Raw genomic sequence first — 24,050 nt, 5'->3', positions numbered from 1 at the left:
AGATTTCACTCGGTAAATAATTAGGTTAAAGAAAAAAGGGAAGAAAAGAAGAAGAAAGATTAATGAGACTCAACCGAAAACCTTTTCCTGATTGAACTCGGTAAAGTTACATTATTTTTATTGATGATCTAACAAGAATGTGTTGGATCTTCTTTATGAAGCAAAAGTCAGAAGTTGCGGGTGTATTTTGGAAATTCAAAGCCAGAGTTGAGAATGAAAGTGAATGCTTGATTTAAGATTAGATAATGGCAACGAGTACACTTCCAGAAACTTTTAATAGGTTTTGTGAAGAGGTTGGAATTGAACATCAATTGACAGCACCATACACTCCTCAACAGAATGATGTCAATGAAAGGAGGAATAGATTCATAATGGAGATGATGAGATGCATGCTTCATGAGAAGGATCTTCCAAAACGTTTTTGAGGAAAAGTAGCAAACATTGTTGTGTGCTTGCAAAATCGAATTTCAACAAAAGCTGTGAAGGACCTGACACCATTTGAAGCTTGGTATGGATACAAACCTTCTTTAAAATTCCTTAGAGTATTTGGGTGTCTTTGTTTCACCTACATTTTATAGGTCAAGCGTGATAAGCTTGACAAAAAGGCAGAAGCTAGCATCTTTGTTGAGTATAGCACTATATCCAAAGCTTACAGAGTTTTTCAACCATACATTAGTCATGTTATTGTGAGTCGAGATGTTCATTTTGCTGGAAATGAGCAATGAAATTGGGAAGAACTGACGAAGGTGAATCAGATTTCTAATGCACCAAACAATTTAATCTTTGGTAGCATGTTAGAAGAGTCTAAAGATGAAGGACAAGAAGAGTCTTAAGATGAACGACAAGAAGAGTCTAAAGATGAACGACAAGAAGATTCTGAAGGTGAACGACAAGATGCTTTGGTTGATGATGCACCTGTCAGAGGAGGAGCTTTCGGTGATCGAGAAAAACAAAACTAGGGAGTTGGTTGATCGACCTCTAAACAGAAAGATAATTGGACTAAGATGGAGTAAGATGGGTGTTCAAGAAAAAGCTTGGAGTTCAAGCATCTAAACATAGAGTAGTGTTAAAAGATCACATATTTGTTTAGATTGGTAGATTAAATCTCCCTATATTTAGAGGTTGATTTAGTTTGGATTTGATTTAGTTGTTGATTTGTTAGAAGATTTTTTTTTTCTGCTTATTTTTAGGTAGATTTTTTTGTATTCTCTATCTACAGGGCAGTCTAATCTTGGGTAATCAAGTTTTTTAAAAAACTAGAGTTTTTTACTTTATTAAAAGTTGGCTAGTATTTCAATAACACTTTATAAATTAAATTAAAAAACTAAGGAAAATGTTATTGATTTATAAGTAATATAGAGTGGGTATGATTGGTTATTGAAATTTAAAATGATGTGTTACTTATGCTTATTAATAAAGAAATTAATTTAGGAAAAAAAAAACCATTTTTAATCCTATAAAGTTGTATTAATTTAATTTACCGGACAAGTATATTGCAATAATCATTGGTGGACCTTCTCTTTAACCGGTCACGGAGCTCTCAACTGAGTTGTTTAGGCATTAAACTTGAAAAAATATTGTAATTTATACCCTCGGATAGGTTTTAATTTGAAAATTCATTATAATAATTATTAATGTAGAACATATGCAGGTATAAATTTGAGATTGAGAAGTCTCTCTAGTTATATCACGATCGGTGAAAAAAGGAAACAGAAGCCTCTCAACCATAATATGCGGGTATGTTAAGATAGTGACACGATAATAAAAAAAACAATTATCATGTTATGAGCCTCTCTAGTGGCATCCTTCAAATTCATCATGAACAATTTTTAAAACTAATTACTATGTCATGTTATTAATGGTTGCAAATGCTAATGGATATATCAAATTATTACCATCCACTTATACGTCAAGTAACATGCAACTTTTGTGATTTCCTTTCTTGTGATACCCATCAACCACAATAGTTCGAATACCCTTTGATGCAAGATCCCAATGCCATGAACGTATATTTAAAGTGTATTGAAATTTCTAAGTTAATCTAAAAAAATGTACATGGTTCTTTATCTACCGGTTATATATGATTAAGCTATATATATGTATGATACATAAAGTACATGGTCAAAACCATTTATAGTAAAACACTATATATTAAACGTATGTATGGTAGATAGTTATATATAGTAAATGATTGTATCTATTGGAACTATATACGGTTGAACCATATATATACCTCTTACGCAGTGTTTTGAAGAGGTACTTTCTGTATTTTTAGTATTCTCTCTTATCGTACATACTTTAAGTCATCAATATAAACCTTTAACCAATATTGCATTATCTCTCTTCTGTTCTTTGTGTTTATCTAGATCGAGTGTGTGTTGTTGCATGATCCTAACAACTAGTATTAGTGTTAGGTGAGATCACCACGATCCGTGAAGATGGAAAGCTCAAAGATTGAAATTGAGAAGTTTGATGGATTTGATTTCTATTTTTTGAATATGCAAATTAAAAATTATCTGTATCATAAAGTTCTTCACGAACCCAACCGAGAGTGAAACTTGATACCATGACCACGAAGTAGTGCAAGCAAAAGGATCGACAGGCTTTAGTGTTGATCCTTGACGTTGTTTAGAAATGTGTCATTCAACATCTTAAATGAGAAGACAACGTCAGATTTGTTGAAGTCGTTGTCAAATATGTATGAAAATTTAGAGAGGAAACAAAATCACAAATCTGGAGATGATGATGATTCTGTAAATTCAACACAAGACATTAAGGATGCTCTAGTTCTTGGTGTGGACATCCAGACTGAATCCTGAGTTTTGGATTCAGGTGCATCGTTTCATTCGTCTCCAAGTAAAGAATTGTTTCAAAATTTTAAATCAGTAAATTTTAGAAAGGTGTATTTTGTCAACAACAAAACCTTGGAAATTGAAGGGAAGAGGATGTTAGCATACAAACTCCACCAAAAAATCAAGGGACGTTAAAGAAGAACTTGATCTCTATTGGTAAGTTGGATAACACAGGTTATATGACAGAGCTTTGGAAGAGTTCGTGGAAAATTGTGAAGGGTTCCATGGTGGTAGCACGTGGTATAAAATTTGGAACCTTATACACCACAAAAGGGTATATAAACATGGTTGTTGTTGTGAAGAGTACTTCCAATCATGTCTATGACACAATAAACTTGGACATATAAGCGTCAAAGGAATAAAAATGCTGGTTCAAACGAGCTTTAGAAGGTCTGAAATCTGTTGATATAAGTATTTGTGAGAGTTGTGTTATCGGCAAACATAAACAAGTTAGCTTCACAAAGGCTGCCAAAGAACCGAATAAAATGCGGTTGGAAATGGTTCATATAGATGTTTGGAAATCATCTTCAGTTCCAACACTTGGTGGATCAAAATTCTACATCACCTTTATCAATGATTTCAGTAGAAAGGTATGAGTTTATTTCCTGAAACACAAGTCAAATATGTTTGCTACCTTCAAGAATGGAAAGCTGAAGTTGAAAATCACATCTGCTAAAAAATCAAATGTCTGAGCTCCGACAGTGGAGGAATGTAACAACCCTAAATTTCTACTTACCTAGAGTTGCTACCGTCATCATAGCATAATCATTTCTATGCGGAAATAAGCGTTTAAACTTCTTGATAAACCATAAACTTCATCTTAAAACATTGTCATGAACTTAAGTGTTTGAAAATATCTTCAAAACGACACAATGAAAGTCCGAATAAAATAACTAAGCATTTAAATTAAAAACATCCTATTCTAGCCTAAGTCTAGGAAAATAAATGCATCTACCCTCGGCATTTGTCATGGTCTCGAGTTGGAATGTCGTCGTCAGCCATACATGGATGTTTTGCCTTTACCTAAAATAGAAGTAGCATGTGGCTTGAGTATTTTAAGAAATACTCAGAAAGTGACCCAGGCCACTGGTGTTAAATTCAAACATATACTATTTCATGAATGAGACCTATCATATCAGTCTATTTTCTTTGATGGCTATCCTAACGTTTTTCATGCTTTCAAACATAACAATCTAGATCATGCACATATCTATCATATATCATAACAGTCACATAACATATCCTGAGCATGTCTTCAACATATCATATCATAAACATATCAATTCATCAAATACAACATAACATTCATGTATCATAACATATACATATCATTTCATAACAGTTTGCATATACGGGCATATAACATACGCGAAGCCACGGACACATGTCATCATAAAGCACACAATTATAACCAAACGATGATAGGGTCACTTACTTGGTTGGCCTAGTCCAAAGCTACTATGACTCCTTGATGCTAGCATTACTTAACGCTGCTCTCTGAAATTTAATTCTGCCTAAGAAGTTCAACAATCATAAATTAGAACTACTATAAGAATTGACTCACCTAATTTTGCATAAAATAATTTTAAACTTATTCCTAATAATTTAAACTATTTAAGCCGAGTTATGCATAAAAACTTACCCCTAATAATTTAAACTAACTAAGCCTAATTATGCATAAATAATTTAAACTCGATTCCAAAAATTTAACTAGCCAAATGGCAGTCATACTAACCTTTGGGAGCCAAGTTTGTAGTCAAGACAGACAACAGCTCCATATGTCAGTCTTTGATCAACCCAAGTTATTGTCAAAGCAAGCGCGTTGGTAGGAATGCGTGGCTGAATTTGACTTCCAGTTCGAACACAGGCCAGGTAAAGCAAACCAAGCTGCAAACGCCCTAAGTCAAAAGAGCGAACATGCGGCCTTGTGCATGTTAGCTCATCTACAAGCAAGTAAGTTGAGCGGAACGATACGAGAAAGTATTGAGGAACACCTAGCAAAAGACCCTACTGCTCAAGCCATCATGCAGTTAGCCAGAGAGGGGAAAACTCACCAGTTTTTGGTCGAAGACAATTTACTAGTCACCAAAGGAAATCGTCTTTACGTACCCCGTTTGAGGAATGTGAGGTGACTCCTACTAAAATGCCACGACACACCATGGGCGGGCCACAACGGGTGGCAGAGAACCTATGCCCTCCTAAAAAGGGGTACTATTGGCTGAACCTCGACGATGCAATACAATTCACAAAAACTTGTCTTATCTGCCAACAAGACAAGGTTGAACGAAACAAAATTGCGAGACTACTAGAATCTCTATCGGTCTCGTCCCGACCGTGGGAAAGTGTTTCTCTGGATTTCATCACACACCTCCCCAAGATAGGAGAAATGGAGTCGATCTTGGTCATCATCGACAGATTCTCCAAATATGCCACATTTATTCCAACCCGCAAGTCATGCTCGGCTGAAGAGACCATACAATTATTTTTCCGACACAGTCAAGTGGTGGGGCATTCCCACCAGCATTGTCAGCGATCGCGATCCAAGATTCACAGGGACCTTTTGGACTAAATTTTTCAAGCTATTGGGGTCGAGCCTAAATGTCTCTTCGAGTTAACACCCTCAAATTGAGGGACGAACAGAAAGGTTCAACAATATGCTTGAGAAGTTCTTGTAGAAATAAAAGTTCGCTCTAATACTAATTTGTTAAAATAACACTTACAAAACTGTGAAGGAGATGTCGAGAGGGGAGAGACAAGGAGACAGAGAATTCTGAAAAGCCTTTTCTATTGCTATGTACTTTTGGACTAAATTGTTCAAGCTATTGGGGTCGAGCCTAAATGTCTCTTCGAGTTATCACCCCCAAATTGACGGACAAACAGAAAGGTTCAACAATATGCTTGAGAAGTTCTTGTAGAAATAAAAGCTCGCTCTAATACTAATTTGTTAAAATAACACTCACGAAACTGTGAAGGAGATGTCGAGAGGGGAGAGACAAAGTGACAGATAATTCTGAAGAGCCCTTTTCTATTGCTATGTACTTTTTGTTCTCTATGGGCTCTTTTGCTCAGCTTCTAAAAATGGAAAAAAAATTAATTTATAGGTTTTCTAAAAGCTAAAAATGGCTATCCCAATCAACTAACAAAATTAAAACTACCTTCTTCATTTAAGGTAATTCCCAACAAAACTCCCAAACTTAATTCCTATATTCAATGATTCCACCTAAGTCGTTTTCGTTTTTTCGGGCTCAATCGTGGTTTCTTCAATTTTCTCTCATTGTCCTCGAGCGACAAACTAAGCTTGTTCTTTTTTTATGAGACTTCATTTTGAGCTTCTCGAGAACAACCCATTTGAGACACTAACTCCTCATTTCTCCCATTCTCAATCACGCTCGACTCAGACGTCATAGCTTCATTTAGTTTACTCAATTTCCTTCGAAGTCCACAACGACATTTTCAACTTCCATTTTTGCTTCCTCCATTTTGGCTTTATCACGAGTGAGTATCTCAATCGTGTGTCGTAAATTCACTGCCTCCTGTTGGACTCGATTCAGGTTCACGTCGAATGAGTCTCTCTATTGAGTTAACATCTCTATATCTTTCTCCTCCCTCACTAGCTCGTCCACAAGAGCATCAATCTCCATTAACAAGCCATTATCTTTCTCCACCCCTTCTTCAACTTTCTTCGCAAAATGAGAGATTACCTTCCCATTCTCTTCCTTCTACTGTTTGAGATAGAAGAAACTCTCACTTAGCTCAGCAACTTCCTTCTCTAACTTTTCAACCTTCATTTCTAACTATTTATTTTCTTCTTCCATTTTCTCTTCTGTTCTCATCCTCTTTCTTCTTTCTTCCTTAAATTGCCTTTCCGACCATTGGAGCTCTCTCTCTTTGAGCTCGAGCTCTCTGTTATCCGGTTGTTCATCTTTCTTCGATTTTCTCTTCTCCGCTATTAGAATTTCTCCACATCCGCTGCGCATCACCTCATTTCCAACAGTTTCCTCCGCCTCACGACTATTACCATCTTCTTTCGCACCGCCATGTTCGTTTGTGTCAGCTCTTCATTTTGGGCCATCAAGAGAATGCCTCCGTTTGTTGCGTCATCGAAGGCTAGGTTGATGGTTTCTTCCACCTTTTCTTCGGCTCGACAATCTCTTACATAATGACTCATTCTGCCACAATTGTAACATTTGTTGGAGTTACAATTATTTGCATAGTGGCCATATTTTTTATATTTGTAAACACTGGACGTTGGAATTATATCCTTGACTACGTCCTTGATTGCGTTCTCTTCCACGCCAATTTCCTTGGCTCGATTGTCTCTTCTCCTTATCGATTTTTTTATTTCTGCTGTCTTGACGGCCTCGACCTCTACCTTGAATATTTTGAGAGTAGAGTACCTTTTCATCCTTTATTGATGCCTTAGTTTGAAGAGCTTGATCGAGTGTCTCCTCCTTTTTTTTCTTACGTTGCTCGTGTGCCTCGAGAGAACTGGCAAGCTCATCGACCGTGAACTCTGCTAGGTTCTTTGACTCTTCTATGGCACATACAACATTCTTGAAGTTGTCAATTAACGACCTCAAGATCTTCTCCATAACCCACGTCTCGGGTAACATTTCTTTGTTTCGATTTAGTTGATTTGCCACGGTCTATACGCGCGTAATGTAGTCAGATACATTTTCTGACTCCTTCATCTTCATGCTCTCCAACTTACCACACAGAGTTTGGAGACGCACTTGCTTGACTCGGTCGGTTCCTTTGAACACCTTTTCTAAAGTGTCCCATGCTTCTTTTGAAGTAGTTGCCCTTGCAATCTTCTCAAAGCCTCACTCGTCAATAGCCCGGAACAGCATGTATAATGTCACCTTATCCTTTGATCGTAATTCTTTTAACACCTTGTTTTGCGCTGCCATATAACCCCTGGTATCCTTTGGTTCTTTGAAACCTTCTTTGACCACCTCCCATGCGTCTTGAGAACCGAGAAGAGCTTTCATTTGGAAGCTCCAATTCTCGTAGTTCGTCTTCGTTAATCGTGGTAGCGGCATTTGACCCATTATATTCGCCATCGGTTCTAATACCAATTTGTAGAAATAAAAGCTCGCTTTGATACTAATTTGTTAAAATAACACTCATGAAGTGAAGGAGATGTCGAGAGGGGAGAGACAAGGAGACAGAATTCTGAAAATCCCTTTCTATTGCTTTGTACTTTTTGTTCTCTACACTTTTGCTCTACTTGCTTACTTCTTAGAATGGAAAACAAATTAATTTATAGGTTATCTAAAGACTAAAAATGGCTATCTCATAAACCCACTCTTTCTTACAATAATGATTGGTCTTTCATTTTTTTTTTCTTTTGGCCTTTTCCTTTTACGACTCAATTTCAAAAACTTACTAAAATTAACAAAATTAAAACTACCTTTTTCATTTAAGTTTATTCCCAACAGTTCTTACGTCATTTTATCAATGCACGATAGAAGAATTGGGTTCAAATGCTCAATGTCAATGTTGCTTAGTTTAGCTTCAATTGCCAATAAAGCTCGTCGACAGGGAAAACCCCTTTTGAAATAGTATGCCGCAGACAACCACTCATGCCCCATGTCATTGACCACTCTTATGTTGGGAGAAGCCCTCAAGCGTACAACTTCACCAAAGAGTGGAAGCAAACCTTCGAAATAGCACAAGCGTACTTAGAGAAAGTCTCCAGAAGAATGAAGAAGTGGGCAGACCGCAAACGAAAAGCATTAGAGTTCCAAGTTGGTGACCAAGTCATGATCAAGCTGAGATTAGAACAATTTAAATTCTAGGGGAATCAGGACCAGCGACTAGTGCGAATGTAACGACCCTAAATTTTACCTATTTAATCTAAGGTCATTACTATATCTTAGAATGAGGAATATACATTAAATGAGCCCTGTTCATAAATGTGACTTACACTCGCTTTGTATTACCTCGTGAAAGAGAAAATGATTACAAGGGAAAAAGAAACGAACATTATTGAAGTAAAGGAAAAGGAACCAAAACCGAAATGAATGTTTTAATTCTACCCTATGGTTTATAATGTAAATACAACTCAACCTATATTAACCTATACTAGAGATGCAAACCGAATTCAACCTAGACTATGAAATGGAAAAAAACAACTACCCTATGCATGTGCCACGGTCCCGGGGTGTACAATGTCGTCGTCGTTGTCACATGGATGCCTTGCCCTTATCTGCAAAAGTAATGTAGCACGAGGCTTGAGTATTCCTAGAATACTCAATAAGTGACCCCCTATCGAGGTTATGCAACAATCACTCGCAATGAAATGATGGGACCTATCGTTTCGTTTTTCCTACGGTGCAATCCTAACGGGTAATCGTGGACATGTACCATATACTCTACGCACAGCCCATACGTGCGAGTATGGGCTCACCAGCTAATTCACACACCGCTGGACCACTATTCTTATCCGGTGGGCATACTCTAGGAGTCCCTTATGCCGGGACCCGTTAAAACTAGAACCGTCACGGCAGCGCTATGCAATGCATAACGATCGTTGTCCTGCCATTGGATGTACACGTCCGTACCCTCGTGATGGGATGGGGGTATCCCCCCCAGATGCATGAACACACACAATGCATGAGGTTCCCCTATTACTACATTTATCTTTAATGACCATAACCCCCCTGTCACGTTCCATGCTTCATGTCATTCTCATTTTCAGTTCACATTTCATACACATTTCTATCGGAGTTATGATTCCATACAGTTTACTATATTTCATGTCATACAATTCATGTTGTTCACATTCACATATTCCAAAAAAACATGTCATAATCATTCAAGGACCACATATAGTCACATGCATAATCTATCACATCAAACTAAGTAGCATACATAGCATACATACACGTACTTAAGCATATTAAACTAGCATACAATTTAATGACACGTGCAAATCCACGGGCACGTGTCAACATACAGCAAATAACGCGTAACCTACTGTTAAGGATATTTAGTAATAAATTATTGTTTACCATATATATTATATTTGATATTTTATTATAAGGCAAATATCTAATATTTGCTTTATTATCATAGGTATCTTTCCATTTATTGTTATTTCCATTTATTACTATTTCCATATCTTTGTAATTCATTTGATTATAAATAAGATAACTTTCACACCATTTAGGTGTGGTGGATTAATCAAACATTCACATGCTATCAGAGCCCTCTTGGTTTAACAACCCCGATTATTTCTTTTCAATGGCTTTTGAATCCTCTAATCTTCTTCTCCACCACCCCTGCTGGTTTTGACGCCGCAGGGGCAGTCTTCATGGCTGCCGTAGTCGGAGCCGATTGATTACTCTTCGGCTCCACCCTATTGACCTCCAAATCACCTTTCGTCATACTCTGTACATATAACCTCAACTTTTCCAACCCAATCGGTTTTCCCCTTGGCCAATATAGTCTCTCTCATTTTCTTCCCAATCAACCTTCATCCTTCACATAAACCCTAACCTAAACTTATCAACCTTTTGCAGAGATTTACCTTCGGAATCTGGGTGCCGCACTGGCCTATTCGCCAACCAAGTTGCCGCCGCCCTTCCTGCCAAAATTGGCTTCTTCGCCCGATGAGGCGACTCTTCCGACTGCCCTTCTCGCCAAAATTGGCTCCTTCGCCCAATGTGGCGACTCTTCTGGCTTCAACATTGTCTTTGTCCCTTGCTCTAGGTTTCCCCTTCTACTTCTTGGGGTTAGAAATATTCTCACCAGAGTCAAGGCAGCATCGTCGCTAAGCGACAATCCCTCTTCATGGGTTAGACATATTCTCGCCGAAGCCAAGGCAGCATCGCCGCTGAGCGGCGATCCCTCTGCAAATTTTTGATGGCCAAGAACCGGGTTGTTAGCATCTTCATGAAAAGTGTTTCTCAACCTTTTTGAATTTTTCAGATTCAAGCTTCACGTTCGTTTAAATCCGACGCTTAGCTTGCGGTGGGGTGTTAAGGATATTTAGTAATAAATTATTGTTTACCATATATATTATATTTGATATTTTATTATAAGGCAAATATCTAATATTTGCTTTATTATCATAGGTATCTTTCCATTTATTGTTATTTCCATTTATTACTATTTCCATATCTTTGTAATTCATTTGATTATAAATAAGATAACTTTCACACCATTTAGGTGTGGTGGATTAATCAAACATTCACACCTACGACGGGTGAGCCACTTACTTGGTAGGCCTTAGCCGAAGTACTCCGTAGAATATAACGTAAGCTCCTAGCTCCTCGTGAACATTCTACGTTTCCGTTGGTGGTTGGTTCCTATTAGTTCATTCGTCCCTTCAATAGTATTTCACAAATATAATTAATTCACAACTTGAATTTGTGAAATACGATCTTAAAATGTTCTATTTTACCTTAAACAAGGCCGAAACTAAGTTCGGGAGGGTCGGAACGGTGACAAACGGGCTGGAAATAGGTTTCCCAAGCCGAATAAGCCGTCGGAGCCGAGAAGTCGTCACCGAGCTGATTGAGCTGCCTAAGCCGAGGGGAGCCGCGCTGCCAACGTGCCACGTGGCACAATCAGAGAACGACGCGTGTGCAAGGGCCTCGGGTCGAGGCGCGAGTTATCGGATCGCTCACGGGTCTCGGGCCGTACGCGGGTGACAGGCCGTTCGCAGGTGATAGGGCATTCGCCGGTGACAGGCCGTTCGCGGGTGAAGGAAAAAAATTCAAGAGGGGCTGACTTATGAGGTTTGGGATAGAGCGTTTGGGCCGTGGGAACCGTTAGATTCTGTGCCGACCTAAGGGAACTGGGTTCAGTTCAGGTTGTGGGATCCGGCCCTTGGGTCGGACTTCATCCTCTTTGCCCGACTGCTTGCACGTTTTTTCGGTGACCTTTCTCTCTCCTCTATAACGTCATCTCGACGTCCTTTTTCCCTCTTTTTTTCTCCGTTCCTGAGTCTCTTCTTCACCCTAACCCCATTTTTGGTACAGATTTCATTTGTAAGGGCCTCACACTCCCAGATCTGGAGAAGTTCGGAAGTCCGACGTTCCGTTTTCCTTGCCGACGGTGTTCAGCATAAAGGATTCATCTAAAATATACTCCTGATGTGTGTAAAAGGTTCTGGGATTACTTTTGTGGAGTAAAATGGACGTTTTGACGTCGATCTCGTATGGTTCAGCTTCGCCGGAGTTTCGTCGGGATTTTTTGTTCCTTCTCGTTTTTTCACTGTTTTTGTTCTTTGTAGGTCGTTTTGGGGTGGCTGAAGGTCGAGGACGAGTTTTGTGGCATCCCAGCCTTTGGCCGCCCTTTGTGGGTCGTGTGCGAGCGAAAACTCCGGCGTTCGTCGAAATTTTCTGCTCTGCCGACGACCCTTTTTTTTTTTCGGTTTCGTTACAGCGAAAATATGAGGGACCAATTGAGGTCATCGAGAAAGCGTGAAGGACTTCATACTGTCTCAAACTACCTACATGGATGAGAATTCACCCTGTCATCCATGTAAGCAACCTCAAACTATACCGTCCAGACAACGATGACCAGCAGCGCAACCAAGTGACACGACCATCAGTAACAATGAAGGACTCGAGTAAGAAGGAAGTATAAGAGATTTTGGTTGAGCGAACCCGTCGCATTGGCAAACCTAAGCTTAACTTACAAGATTTTTTAGTCAAGTGGAAAGGACTTCCAAAAGAAGAAATCAGCTGGAAACGTGCCAAAGACCTGAAGACAGCCGCACTGCAAATTGTAGAGTTCGAAGAAATGAGACGGTTGATAGGGACATCAACCAATTAATTGGGGGAGGATGTCACGATCATGCTTGTTCAAGGCATGTCGCCCATGGCCGCATGCCCGTGACACGCCGAAACCTTTGCCTTGTACTGCTTTATTGCTTTCTTTTACCGCTTTCATGTTGTATTATTTCTTTCTTATTTTCTTTAAGAGTATGATGTTTCGATGATGTCATGGTACGCCTGGTAGACATGAAATACCTCAAAATATACTATAGGGGGATACGATTAATTGTCAACTTCTCCCTACCTGATAGTTATATGCAGTAAGCCGTTGTTGCCTTTTTGCTTACATTCTCATATAACACCAATCTCTCTCTCTCTCTTGCTTTCAAAACTCTTTTTCCACAACCTCTCTTCCCCGCTTTCTAAATCTTCTCTTGAAATCGAGACCCAAGGTTTGTATTCGCGTTGCCTAACTGTAGGCAACGTAACTCGAAATAAGCTTGACCACTCAATGCTGAGAGTGGGTGCCGCACAATTGCCAAATCCGCTGCCTAGAAATCGCGATTGTGACACCCAACGTCCCCTTTACCATTTGTAATTACCCAACTCATCGCTAGCAGATATTGTCCCCTTTAAACCAAATACGCTAGGAAGAGATTTTCACACCTTTATAAAAAAAAACTTTTCATTCCCTTCTTTAACCGATTATAAAATCCGACATCGATTGGAGAGAGGAACGAGTACCAACGAGTACACTGACTCCAAAAGAAAGTAAATTGTGAGATCGCATATAATTGTCTTATTACACCCACCAAAGTTTGTTTTTAAGGTTTTAGGATGAGAAAGGGGGAAATTGAGAGGATTTTATAAACCATTTTAAAATTTTCTTTGGGAAAAATATTTTCCTAGCCAACTCATACTTCCTTTGCCTTTTTTTATTTTTTTATTTTTAAATTGTTTTTATTTTGTATTATTTCTTCTTCCAATTATTATTTTTTCAATTCATTTTTAAAATTTTCTCTTATTTTCTTTGTTGTTTTGTTAAATATGATTTTTTTTTAATTTTTCGATTATTATTTCTTTTTTAACAACTTTTTATTGTTCTATTATTTGTGTTTTGTGTGTAGTTTTAGGGTTTCCTTTTTAGTTATATATTTTTTTATTTTATTTATCAATTATTTATAAAGGAGTTGGAAGGAGTGAAATAATGAAATTATATATAATTTTTTAAATATGGCATTTATAATTAATTTTTAAATTAGATTATCCTACTATTTATTTACAATTTTATTAAAATCATTTATTTGAAATATTGACCGCTAAATATATGAATTAATAAATAAAAATTAAGTTAAAAATAAAGTTTATATAATTTTACATTATACTTAACTCATTTAATATAATTTACCATATAATTCATTTATTTGAAAATAATTATTAAGATTTATAACAAAATAAATTTAAAAAGCTAAATATAAAGTACCATTAAAATTATTTTAATAATTTGATTTAATAAAAACAAAATGGTTAATTAATTTCAATCGTGTACCCACTACTTTTAATTATTAAATATTTTTAGTATTTTGAACGATCTACAGTATAAGATTGGAAATAACGATTTCAACGACTTTTAAATTATTCAAATTAGAGCTAAAACGAAAAAATTACAGTCGAGACAACATATACAAACGTGATGATGTGGCTGCAAAATCAAAATATATCAAAGTATGACATTTATCATTTTTGGAATAGTAACAGATGGTGGAGTTTTTCTTATTATTATATTTCTAAATAAAATTATTTTTACAAAATATAAATTTGAATCTAACCGTGGGTGAATCTGGTTCGAAGTTGTCGGAACGAATCGTTTGCTTTATCGAAGCTTTATTAGGGGGTCTTTCGTTTCGTCTTAGTAGTTTACAGTGAAAGAATAGGAAAGAACAAGAACTTCAGGGAATATCGGTTCAGGTTCATGAGCTAGATAGGGGTCAGGAGATTCTGATTAGTGTCAAATAGCCCCGGTTCTTCTAGTTTTTCCAAGAGGAAGGGTTGAGCGGATAGGTTGTCTTCAGTCTACTGGATGAATAAGGGAGAGGTTCAGGAGTGAAGCCGAGGTTCAGGAAAGAGCTACTTACTTTGACCGGTCACCCTTTTTTTGTACGATCATTCGATTAAAGGGTTCTTACAATTTCATTCCCGATTGAAGCCGAGACTAGAATCTCTCTATCGGTCGAGCTGCTTCGCCCCTATCTCTAAAGGGCGAGGGTGGCGATTCATCAAGTGAAGACTGAACTCAAGATGAATTAGCTGCTTTTCAGGAAGGAGAGTAAGTAAATGAATGAAGGAACCAGGAAGAAAAGAAGAATCATTAATGAGACTGACCCTCCTAAACTATCAGCTTCTATACGTAACCGGAAGCCCTATTCGCTGAGCTACTTCACCCATATGACCTGACCAGGTTGAACAAGGTTAGTCACATCGATTTTTATTATTATTATATTATATTTTAAAATTTTGACAGTTACTCGTGTAACTTTTCGCTTTGGTTTTTATTATTTTTATATTATATTATTATTATATTAAAAAATATTAAATAAATAAATTTGGAAAATTTTCTTCTTTGATTACTTTTAATCTCCTTCCATTACTTCTGACCCAATCCAATGGTCAATATTAATTCCTACCTTTGCCACTTTACTTCCTATATAAATTTATCCAGTTCCCCACAATTTTTAAATACATAATTTTCATAAATTCTCCAATTATCATTTGTTCAAAATCTTCATGGTTTGTTGCTCTCTCAAGCTTCCAATTTTATTTTTATTCATCTTATTCTTAAGAAAGATTTTTTTGTACGGTGAGAAAATAGTTGTGAGTGCTTCCAATTATAAAACTACTCTTTGAGAGGGTTGTGGTGTGTTACTATCAAATTCAAATACTTGTACTGGTTGATCCTGAGCCGTGAAAAAGATTGAGTTTGCTCTTGGCTCTGATCCGTGGAAAGAGTCGAGAGAAAGTTGTTTATTCAAATTCCCAAGAGACGCTTGAGAAGTGGAGTAGGTTGAGTTTGACCGAACCACTACAAAACTAAAGTCTCATATTTTCTAACATTATTATTGTGATTTATTGCATGTTCTACTTGTTTATTGTTTTGACTTGAATTATCATCTTCTCTTTATTTGTAAGAAGTTTAATCATTAGAAAAATTAATCACGTTTAAACTAAACCCCTATTCAACCCTCTAAGATTGCCATACCGATCCAACTATTAATAATTAATTAATTATTTAAAATTAAATAATATAATATATAAAATTCTAAGAACATTTATCATGTAATATCATTCACACAACTTTCAACCAAACGACCCCTACTTAGTTAACATGAAATAGTTCAATGTGAGCCACATGAAAAGGTGATCAAAGTGCATAAATTTGGTTTGCATATAGGCTTAATCTATTTTATTTTACGGAGTAGTTGAACCATTATACTAAATGTCTGAACCAATATGTTGAACCGTGTGGTGCTGAAGCAATTCTAGACGCAGTTCCTATTGAGAAGGACACAGATTTTTAATTTGAAACAAACAAGCATATACTCAAGGTGGATATTTAATCCTTTTTGAGTCCTAAATGCGAGCAAGGAAGCCTTATAAAAGAAAGTTCCCCAAAAAATAATACAAAAAACCTAACGTATAAAGGTAATTGAACGGTTAGACATAATTCTTCTTCTAAAGCTTTTCTTTTAACATAATTTCCCGATAATGCTCAATCCTAGAAAAGGGTTATAAAAACCTAACAAAATCATATTCCATCCGACCCTTCAAATAGGTAATGGGTCAAATTTAAGACTTTAGATTTACGTGTTGCAATATTAAACTCAAACGAGTGTCAATTTTTATGCTAAGAATCGATTTACATTGTCGCCAAAGTGAGCATAGCTTAGAAATAATTGACGTGTACTTATTTTCTTGAAGTCCAAAGCGAATAATATGAATATTTAAATTGATTAAATATATGTTAAATTACAAAAATACCCTTGAAAAATGAAAAAAAAAAAAAAAAATAGATACATTGATGCAATGTTGAACCCTTAAATCTGTCTGCCGCCAGTTTGAGGCAAAATTTTCAAAACCCTAATTCGCTAAAACCCTAGGAACTCTTTGAAGAGCAAAGGCTACCATGGCTAAGAGTTTTGTGTTCGATCCCCCCAGTGACGAGGAATTCGACCACTCCGATGCTGAAGAAGAAGAAGATGAAGAACAAGAAGAACGGGAAGAGGAACAAGGAGGAAAAGAGGAGGAAGATGAACCCCTTTCTCGCCGTCGCACTGAATCTCCGTGGGATTTTGCTTCCTACTCCGAGTCGGTGGCTGAAGAACATGCCCGTAGAAGCACTACTTCTGTTGATTTCAAAATTTCCAAACTGCTTGAGAAGCGCTCCTCAAACGTTACTCCTACCGCGGCTGATGATGATGAGAGTTCGGAAGAAGAATCTGACAGACAAGTAACTTTGTGGCCCTATCTCTATTGCGCTATTTGGTTGTTTATGACATTGCTAATTCTGTCGCTTTGATTTTTAGGAAGATTATAGACCGGAAGACGACGATGATGGAGCTAGTAATGCTGGTGAGGGTAAGTCGTTTTTTGCGCCATCCGATGGGGCTTCCTTTCATGCTAACTCGTTCATGGAGCTCAACTTGTCGCGCCCACTGATTCGAGCATGTGAGGCTTTGGGATATGCAAAGCCGACGCCAATTCAGGTTCTTTTTCTATGATTTTTGTTTTTATTTTATTTATTTTTATATTCTTGAATTTTATGTTCTTATTAATCTTGTTGGGTAGGCGGCTTGCATACCGTTGGCATTGACTGGACGTGATATATGTGGAAGTGCAATTACTGGTTCTGGAAAGGTATGGGTTTATCTTGAGCTTTCTTTGTAGTTAATTGTTACGAGAATTAGAGTTGTTGGAATAGGATGGTAGTTTTTGCTTTCGGGGAATTTGTTTTATGAACTATTGCAGAAATTCTATAAGCTGGACAACTACCGAATGATTTGGAAGAGATGTGTGAAAGCCCTAGTATTGCTTTTAATCTTACCGTGTTCTGACAGACTGCAGCTTTTTCGCTACCTACTTTGGAGAGGTTACTCTATCGACCCAAACGTGATCGTGCAATAAGAGTTTTAATCCTAACTCCAGCTAGAGAATTGGCAATCCAGTAAGTATGTTTTTAAAGATATGTATTTTTTATCATGTGTTTTCATATAATCAACCGATTTAGATGTCAGTTAAAATTCAGTCTACATATATATCTTGAGGGAAAGTTGTAGAAAAGCTTTTTAATGAAGTGCCCAGTTTTAGTTCTTGCACGTCCATCACCTTGATAAAACTTGGTCTCATTTTTCTTGCAAAATGCAAATTTGATGCTGTCATTTATGGTTTCCATAATAAATGACAACTGAAAAACTATATTTGGATATTGATATAAATATTTGGTGGTATTCTTTGAGAATTCTGTTCTAGGCTACATTGGCTATGCGGCCATCTTTTAAAATACAAGACAAATATCTTGTGGCTCAATGCTTGCTTAGGCTATGTTGTAGGAAATATCACTTGAAAGATATTGAAGAAGCTTTTAAGGGCTAGATTCTGATTGGTTAAGAAGCTTTAAAGGGTTAGAATGAATTCATGGAAGTCTCTAGAGTAATGGAGAAAGGTTTGGATGCAGGATAAAATAAAACTGATTTCAGGAAGTTGTGGAAAAAGAAAGAGAGGAAATGCCATAGGAAGTAAGAAGAGATAAAGATGAGAGAGATAATAATATTAAGAAGTATGAAATAGTGTGGTGTATCAAGATAAGTTGGAAAAAAATATTAGAGGAAATGGCAAAAGGAAGAGTGTTTTGAAGGAAAAAAAACAAAGTAGGAGGTAAAGAAAAGGGAGAAAAAGAGAAAGAAGGGGACTGTTGTTGAAAAAGAAGAAGAAAAGTTGGTGGAAAAATGAGTGTATTTTTGAAAGATGAAAGAGTGAAAAATATAGAGGTTGTAATCTCTTTAGATTCACGACATCCACCTGTTTTGGGTTCAAGGCGTTCCCATATTTTTACCATGGTTCTTGGTTTTTCTTTTCAATCTCAATTGTAGTGTTGAAGGTTTTTTTTTTTTGGAAGAGATTATTTAAATGTGGGAGATAAGAAAGAATCAGTGAACTAAAAAGAATAGCAATGGAAAAAGGAGGGTAAAAAAATCCCTTAAATCAACTTTTTGTCTCCCTACGTTTGAGTGAAGCAATCAGATTTGTTGCATTGAGGTGCTAGCACTTTTAAAAAACTCTTTTTTTAGTTCAGGGCTTTTTTTGGTCATTGGAGTGGAGATATATGATTCAAGCGACATTATTATTGTTTTTCTCTTGTCACAAACAATGTTAACAAAAAACTCCTGGTTTGGAGAATATTAAAGCAGCCTTAAAGAACCTTCCAAAAGATTCTACTACCCATATTTTATACCTAAAGCATGACCCACTTCTCCCTAGGGCAGAAGAGTTGCAATATTATCGTCTTTGACCACCTAATGTCTCCTTGTATAAAAGGTATATTTCATTTAGTGTCCAATTAGACACAAAAAAAAAAAAAAAAAAAAATATTGAACATGCTTTGAACGATCTATTTTGTACATGCATTCCTCCTCTACATTTTCATGTTAATACTAACTGAAAATAAGGAAGCTGTTTTTTTCCTCCAGAGTTCACAGTATGATAGAGAAACTTGCTCAGTTTACTGATATCAGATGTTGCCTGATTGTTGGTGGGCTTTCAAGAAAGGTATGACCTAGTGTACTTTGGTGACTAAAGAAGTTTGAACTTTCTACATATATAACATTTACTGGGATTCTAATTCTATATTGTAATGTTTTTTTAAAAAATTCGTAATGTATTCCTTCACATGATATATCACTGTCCTGTTTCGTCATAATGTGAGGTTTTAGTGAAGAATCAAAATGCATTACTACAGGGGTTTTGACTCGTTTTTCCACGAAGTATGGTTGATTTTGCTCCCCTTTCTTTGGTTAAGGATATTTTATTTTCTTAATTTTGTTCAGGAGCAAGAGGCTGCCTTAAGATCGATGCCTGATGTGGTTGTGGCCACTCCAGGACGCATGATCGATCATCTACGCAATTCCATGTCTGTAGACTTGGATGATTTAGCAGTTTTAATACTTGATGAGGCAGATCGTCTTTTGGAACTTGGATTTAGTGCTGAAATTCGTGAATTGGTATATTTTTTGGCCTCTATTGTGCAATTTTAAGACGGAGATTGTGTTCTTTGATACATCTATTTTTAGGTTTTGGTATAAAGATTTCTTAATTTTCTTTAAAGGTTCGTCTTTGCCCAAAAAGGAGGCAGACAATGTTGTTTTCTGCTACCATGACAGAAGAAATTGATGAGCTTATCAAGCTTTCCTTGACTAAACCATTGCGCCTCTCAGCTGACCCAGCTACAAAGAGGCCAAAAACATTGACAGAAGAGTAATTTCCAACTTGATTTCTCCTCTAAAATTTGTTTATTAATTTATAAGCATATCTTAACCTGAGAGCATCTTATCTGCCGGATGATTTTTTAGTTATCAAGAATGTGTATTCCGCTTGCAGGGTGGTCAGGTTACGTAGAATGCGTGAAGTAAATCAGGAAGCTGTCCTCCTTGCTCTGTGCTCAAAGAGATTTACTTCTAAAGCTATTATATTTAGGTATTAGAAACAAAAAGTTCGCGAGCAACTTTGTTTTTGGATCCTTTTAATTGGAGGGCTGCATCTAATTGTTTTACTAAGTCATGTATCTGACAGAGGTCCATTTTCCAGACTTAAAAGCAATCATCCTCTAGATCAAAACTTAGTCTAGTTAATTTAATGTTTTATTATTTTGTTTTCTGTATAACTAGTGAATTTTAACTTCATCATTCTTTTTGGTTGACCTGTAGTGGAACCAAACAGGCTGCTCATAGGCTAAAGATTTTATTTGGATTAGCTGGCTTTAAAGCTGCTGAGCTTCATGGAAATCTTACCCAAGTTCAGCGTCTTGATGTGAGTGATTGCTTGTTAACATGTTTAAGGTTGGAATCATTAAATCATCCCCTTAGTTTTCCACTCTGTATGCTGATCATTATTTTGATTTTCTTATGTAGGCTTTGGAACTCTTCAGGAAACAGCAAGTTGATTATCTTATTGCTACTGATGTGGCTGCTCGGGTGAGAACTCATTTTTAATGTTGTTTCTCGTCCTGTAGATATACAATATAGTTGAGAAAAAATCAGCTACATTAGTTTTACTGATATGTTTTCGTGCAATTTATGCTTTGGATGAAATGTTGTGTAGGGCCTGGATATTATTGGTGTTCAAACTGTTATAAACTTTGCCTGTCCTCGTGATCTTACCAGGTAGGTATTGGGTTCTGGATTGTGTTATTTGTCACCGCGCAACCATATTTACTATTATCGGCATCGCATCCTTATTTTCTCTTCAATGGAGTATTCACTTTTTATTTTGTTTTACACTGCATTTATGTATCTTTCATCTTCGTTGAATGTTTCACATAAAAAATAATAAAAAAGAACATACTCGAAAACAAATTCTGCATATGATTTGTGCCCATGATTCTTGTTGACTTCCAAGAATTCTTATGCTGAAGGGAATGCCTGTGATTTTTCCCCATAATATTTTCCCTTCATTTCCCTTCGCTCTTCAAATATCTTTTTAATTTCATACTTTCTTTGAAAATTATGTTTTTTTTTATTTATAATTATAACACTACTTTAGAAATGTTGAAATTTAAAATTTTCCTTTAGTATTCTATTCACCAAAGTGTTGTAATGTCACAAGTACAACATTCCCAATCATGTTGAGACACTTGTTTCTTTCATTCCGACTTCTAATTCCTTATCTAACTCATTTTTTAGGCATCTTTTATGAAAATTTCACGACTCCTTGAATCAAATAACCCCTTATAAATTTATATTAAGGCATGCATCAACCATTTTTTATATTTATTATATTTGGTTAATGGAGTTGATTATGTTCTTAACTTTCATGTTTTTGTAGCTATGTTCATCGAGTGGGTCGTACTGCAAGAGCTGGTAGAGAAGGATATGCTGTTACCCTTGTGACTGACAATGACCGTTCTCTTTTAAAAGCCATAGTGAGTGACTACCAATTCATTTGGAATAGAAAATAAAAAAATCGAAAGTTACAGCCTTTTATAAGAAATCTTTTGGGACATGAGGGGTTGTTCATTTTATGCTGTCTGGAATTATTTACAAGGGGTTGTTTCTTATGAATTAGGGTTGGAATTTGTGGCCTGGTTTTTGTTGGACATTTAAGGCCTTCTTTCATTGTTCTTCATACAAGTCTTGTTTATTCTGAATTAATAGTGGGTCTTGACTTCAAATGACAGGCTAAGAGAGCTGGTTCCAAGTTGAAGAGCAGAATTGTTGCTGAGCAATCCATAAAAAAGTGGTCTGAAATGATTGAAGGAATGGAAGATCAAGTGAATATGATTCTTCGGGAAGAGAGGTTTTATCTGGTTCCTCTGCTTGTTTGTCCAATTCCCTTTCATTCTAGTGTTAATTTAAACATTTTTGTAGAGAAGAGAGAGCTCTAAGGAAAGCTGAAATGGAAGCAACAAAGGTATTAGTGTTCTTACTTTTCTCTTTCATCTTTACGTTGCATCATGAGTTGACAGTTTTTCCAAAGAAATCATCATATATTGTAGTGTTACATCACATATCCTCTACTTTTACTGGAATTTTAATCAACTCTGGTTAATATTTGCTCTTTCTTTGTGTACTCAGGCAGAAAACATGATTGTTCATCAGGAAGAAATATTTTCACGCCCTAAAAAAACCTGGTTTATAACGGACAAGGAGAAAAAGCTTGTGGCAAAAGCAGCCAAGGTAAGTACTTGTTGCTGTATATGCTAGAAACATCTAATGTTTTCAACAAAGATTAGAAGTTTCCTGATTATGTGATGTGGATTTGGGCTCTTAAGCTTAAGCCTGCCTTTATGATAATTTGTCTGAAACATTTCTTGTTATGCATGCAGTGTTTCAAGTTAGCTCAATTTCTTTCCATGATTTTCCTCAAATGAAACATCGTGCATTGCAAGAGCCTATGTTTTGACGTTTTTCAACTTTTACTTCTGTTTTAGGAGTTGCTCTCTTGTCAAAGCCAAAAATTTATTTGTTTTATTTTCCTCTGAAATTGTTCAAATGTTAAATTACTTGAGCACTAGATTCTTTGCCTGTTTGCAAATTTTAGTATGAAACATGGTCTGTTCATCAAATAATTGTGCTCTTTCTATCTTTTCCTCTCAACTAGACATCTCTGGAAAAAGGAAAGACGTCTGGGAACGAAGTCGTAAGTGCACAACATGCCGAAGACCTTAAGATGAAAGAAAAAAGGAAGCGCGAGCGTGAGGTGCCCGAACGTTGCATGAACTAGAACATTCTTTATTTATTTTAAAATTGTCAAGTTTAAAGTACTGACCCTAAATGGTACTTTTGATGATATCTATGATTTGAGCAGAAAAATTTGCCGAGGAAGAAGCGTAGGAAATTGGAAGCACAAAGAGAAATGTTGGAAGAGAAGCAAAATGGCAAAACAGGAGTATGACTTTTCCTATTTCTCACCCATTGTCACATTTAAGTAGTTTACTTCTTATTCAAGTTACCCTACAAATGGCCATCATTTGTGTATTATCTATCACACAATTACAATAACTGCAGGGTGGGGGAGAAAATAAGAAAGACAAATCTGGATTGTCGCTCGTGAAACTTGCGTACCGTCGAGCGAAAGCAGTAAAGGCTGTGAACAAGGTGCTCGACTCGGGCAAGATTGTGAAGCAAAACCAGAAAACTAAGAAGTCTTCCTACAGAACTCAATCAAGATCCGAGGAGATGCGAGAGATGTTCCAAAATGATATGAGCGAGCAGAAGCAGAAACGACGTGGCAGTGGCGGTGCTGGTATGAAAAAGTCTAAACATTCCTTCAAAAGCAAGTCAAGGTACAAACCACTAATAAAACTTATTCAACCTTCTTCATGATGATAAGGGCGTGTAAATTAATGTTGTGGATGCTTTTGAATGTGTTCTTTTAGGTACAAGCGTAAATAGAAACTCTACTTGGATGTCGATTGGCCTTGTGTTTGCACGGGAACGGTGGCATGTTAAGTTTGCTATCTGCATTCCTTGCACCAGTTTTGATGGCAGATGGGGTGGTTGTATATTTCTTTCCCTCAAAGTTGATTGCTCTTGGTCGGTTGTGACGTGCGTCGAGAGTCGAAATGCACCATCAACCTGCTGAAGCATAACCTAGTAACACAAATTTGATTCATAGAGATTTGTTGTACCATGAGAAGGAAAACAACTGGAATGAATGGTTATTAGTTTTTCAATGATAAAGTATGGAAGTATTATATATG

General features: G+C 36.6%; 1 protein-coding gene across 3 annotated transcripts; it reads left to right on the top strand.

Annotated features, from left to right (window-relative positions):
* Positions 1–16,722: 16,722 nt before the first annotated feature.
* Positions 16,723–24,050, top strand: LOC111477138 (DEAD-box ATP-dependent RNA helicase 28). 3 transcript variants are annotated; one of them, XM_023121139.1, is made up of 19 exons: positions 16,723–17,087; positions 17,164–17,343; positions 17,426–17,494; positions 17,695–17,801; positions 19,324–19,402; positions 19,681–19,854; positions 19,959–20,107; positions 20,231–20,326; positions 20,557–20,659; positions 20,761–20,823; positions 20,951–21,012; positions 21,674–21,770; positions 22,026–22,144; positions 22,216–22,258; positions 22,423–22,524; positions 22,949–23,047; positions 23,156–23,236; positions 23,362–23,633; positions 23,727–24,050. In XM_023121139.1, the coding sequence occupies exons 1-19, from the start codon at positions 16,764–16,766 to the stop codon at positions 23,740–23,742; spliced, it is 2,235 nt and encodes a 744-aa protein (XP_022976907.1). In that variant the 5' UTR covers positions 16,723–16,763; the 3' UTR covers positions 23,743–24,050. The 3 variants fall into 3 exon arrangements, with proteins under 3 accessions (XP_022976907.1, XP_022976906.1, XP_022976908.1); XM_023121138.1 differs by having other exon boundaries at positions 23,356–23,633; XM_023121140.1 differs by lacking the exons at positions 22,026–22,144; positions 22,216–22,258 and having other exon boundaries at positions 23,356–23,633.

The sequence above is a fragment of the Cucurbita maxima genome, unplaced genomic scaffold, assembly GCF_002738345.1.
Source record: "Cucurbita maxima cultivar Rimu unplaced genomic scaffold, Cmax_1.0 Cma_Scf00003, whole genome shotgun sequence".
NCBI classification, from domain to species: domain Eukaryota; kingdom Viridiplantae; phylum Streptophyta; class Magnoliopsida; order Cucurbitales; family Cucurbitaceae; genus Cucurbita; species Cucurbita maxima.
The sequence above is the reverse complement of the archived record's forward strand: the minus strand, read 5'-3'. Positions and strand labels throughout refer to the sequence as shown.

What these genes read in the sequence shown, in the direction of transcription:
- LOC111477138 (XM_023121138.1), top strand. Translation starts at nt 16,764, where the DNA reads ATGGCTAAGAGTTTTGTGTTCGATCCCCCCAGTGACGAGGAATTCGAC. An exon ending in AAGAAGAATCTGACAGACAA is followed by an intron (nt 17,088 to 17,163) that starts GTAACTTTGTGG and finishes TTTGATTTTTAG; the next exon opens with GAAGATTATAGACCGGAAGA. An exon ending in GCTAGAGAATTGGCAATCCA is followed by an intron (nt 17,802 to 19,323) that starts GTAAGTATGTTT and finishes TTTTTCCTCCAG; the next exon opens with AGTTCACAGTATGATAGAGA.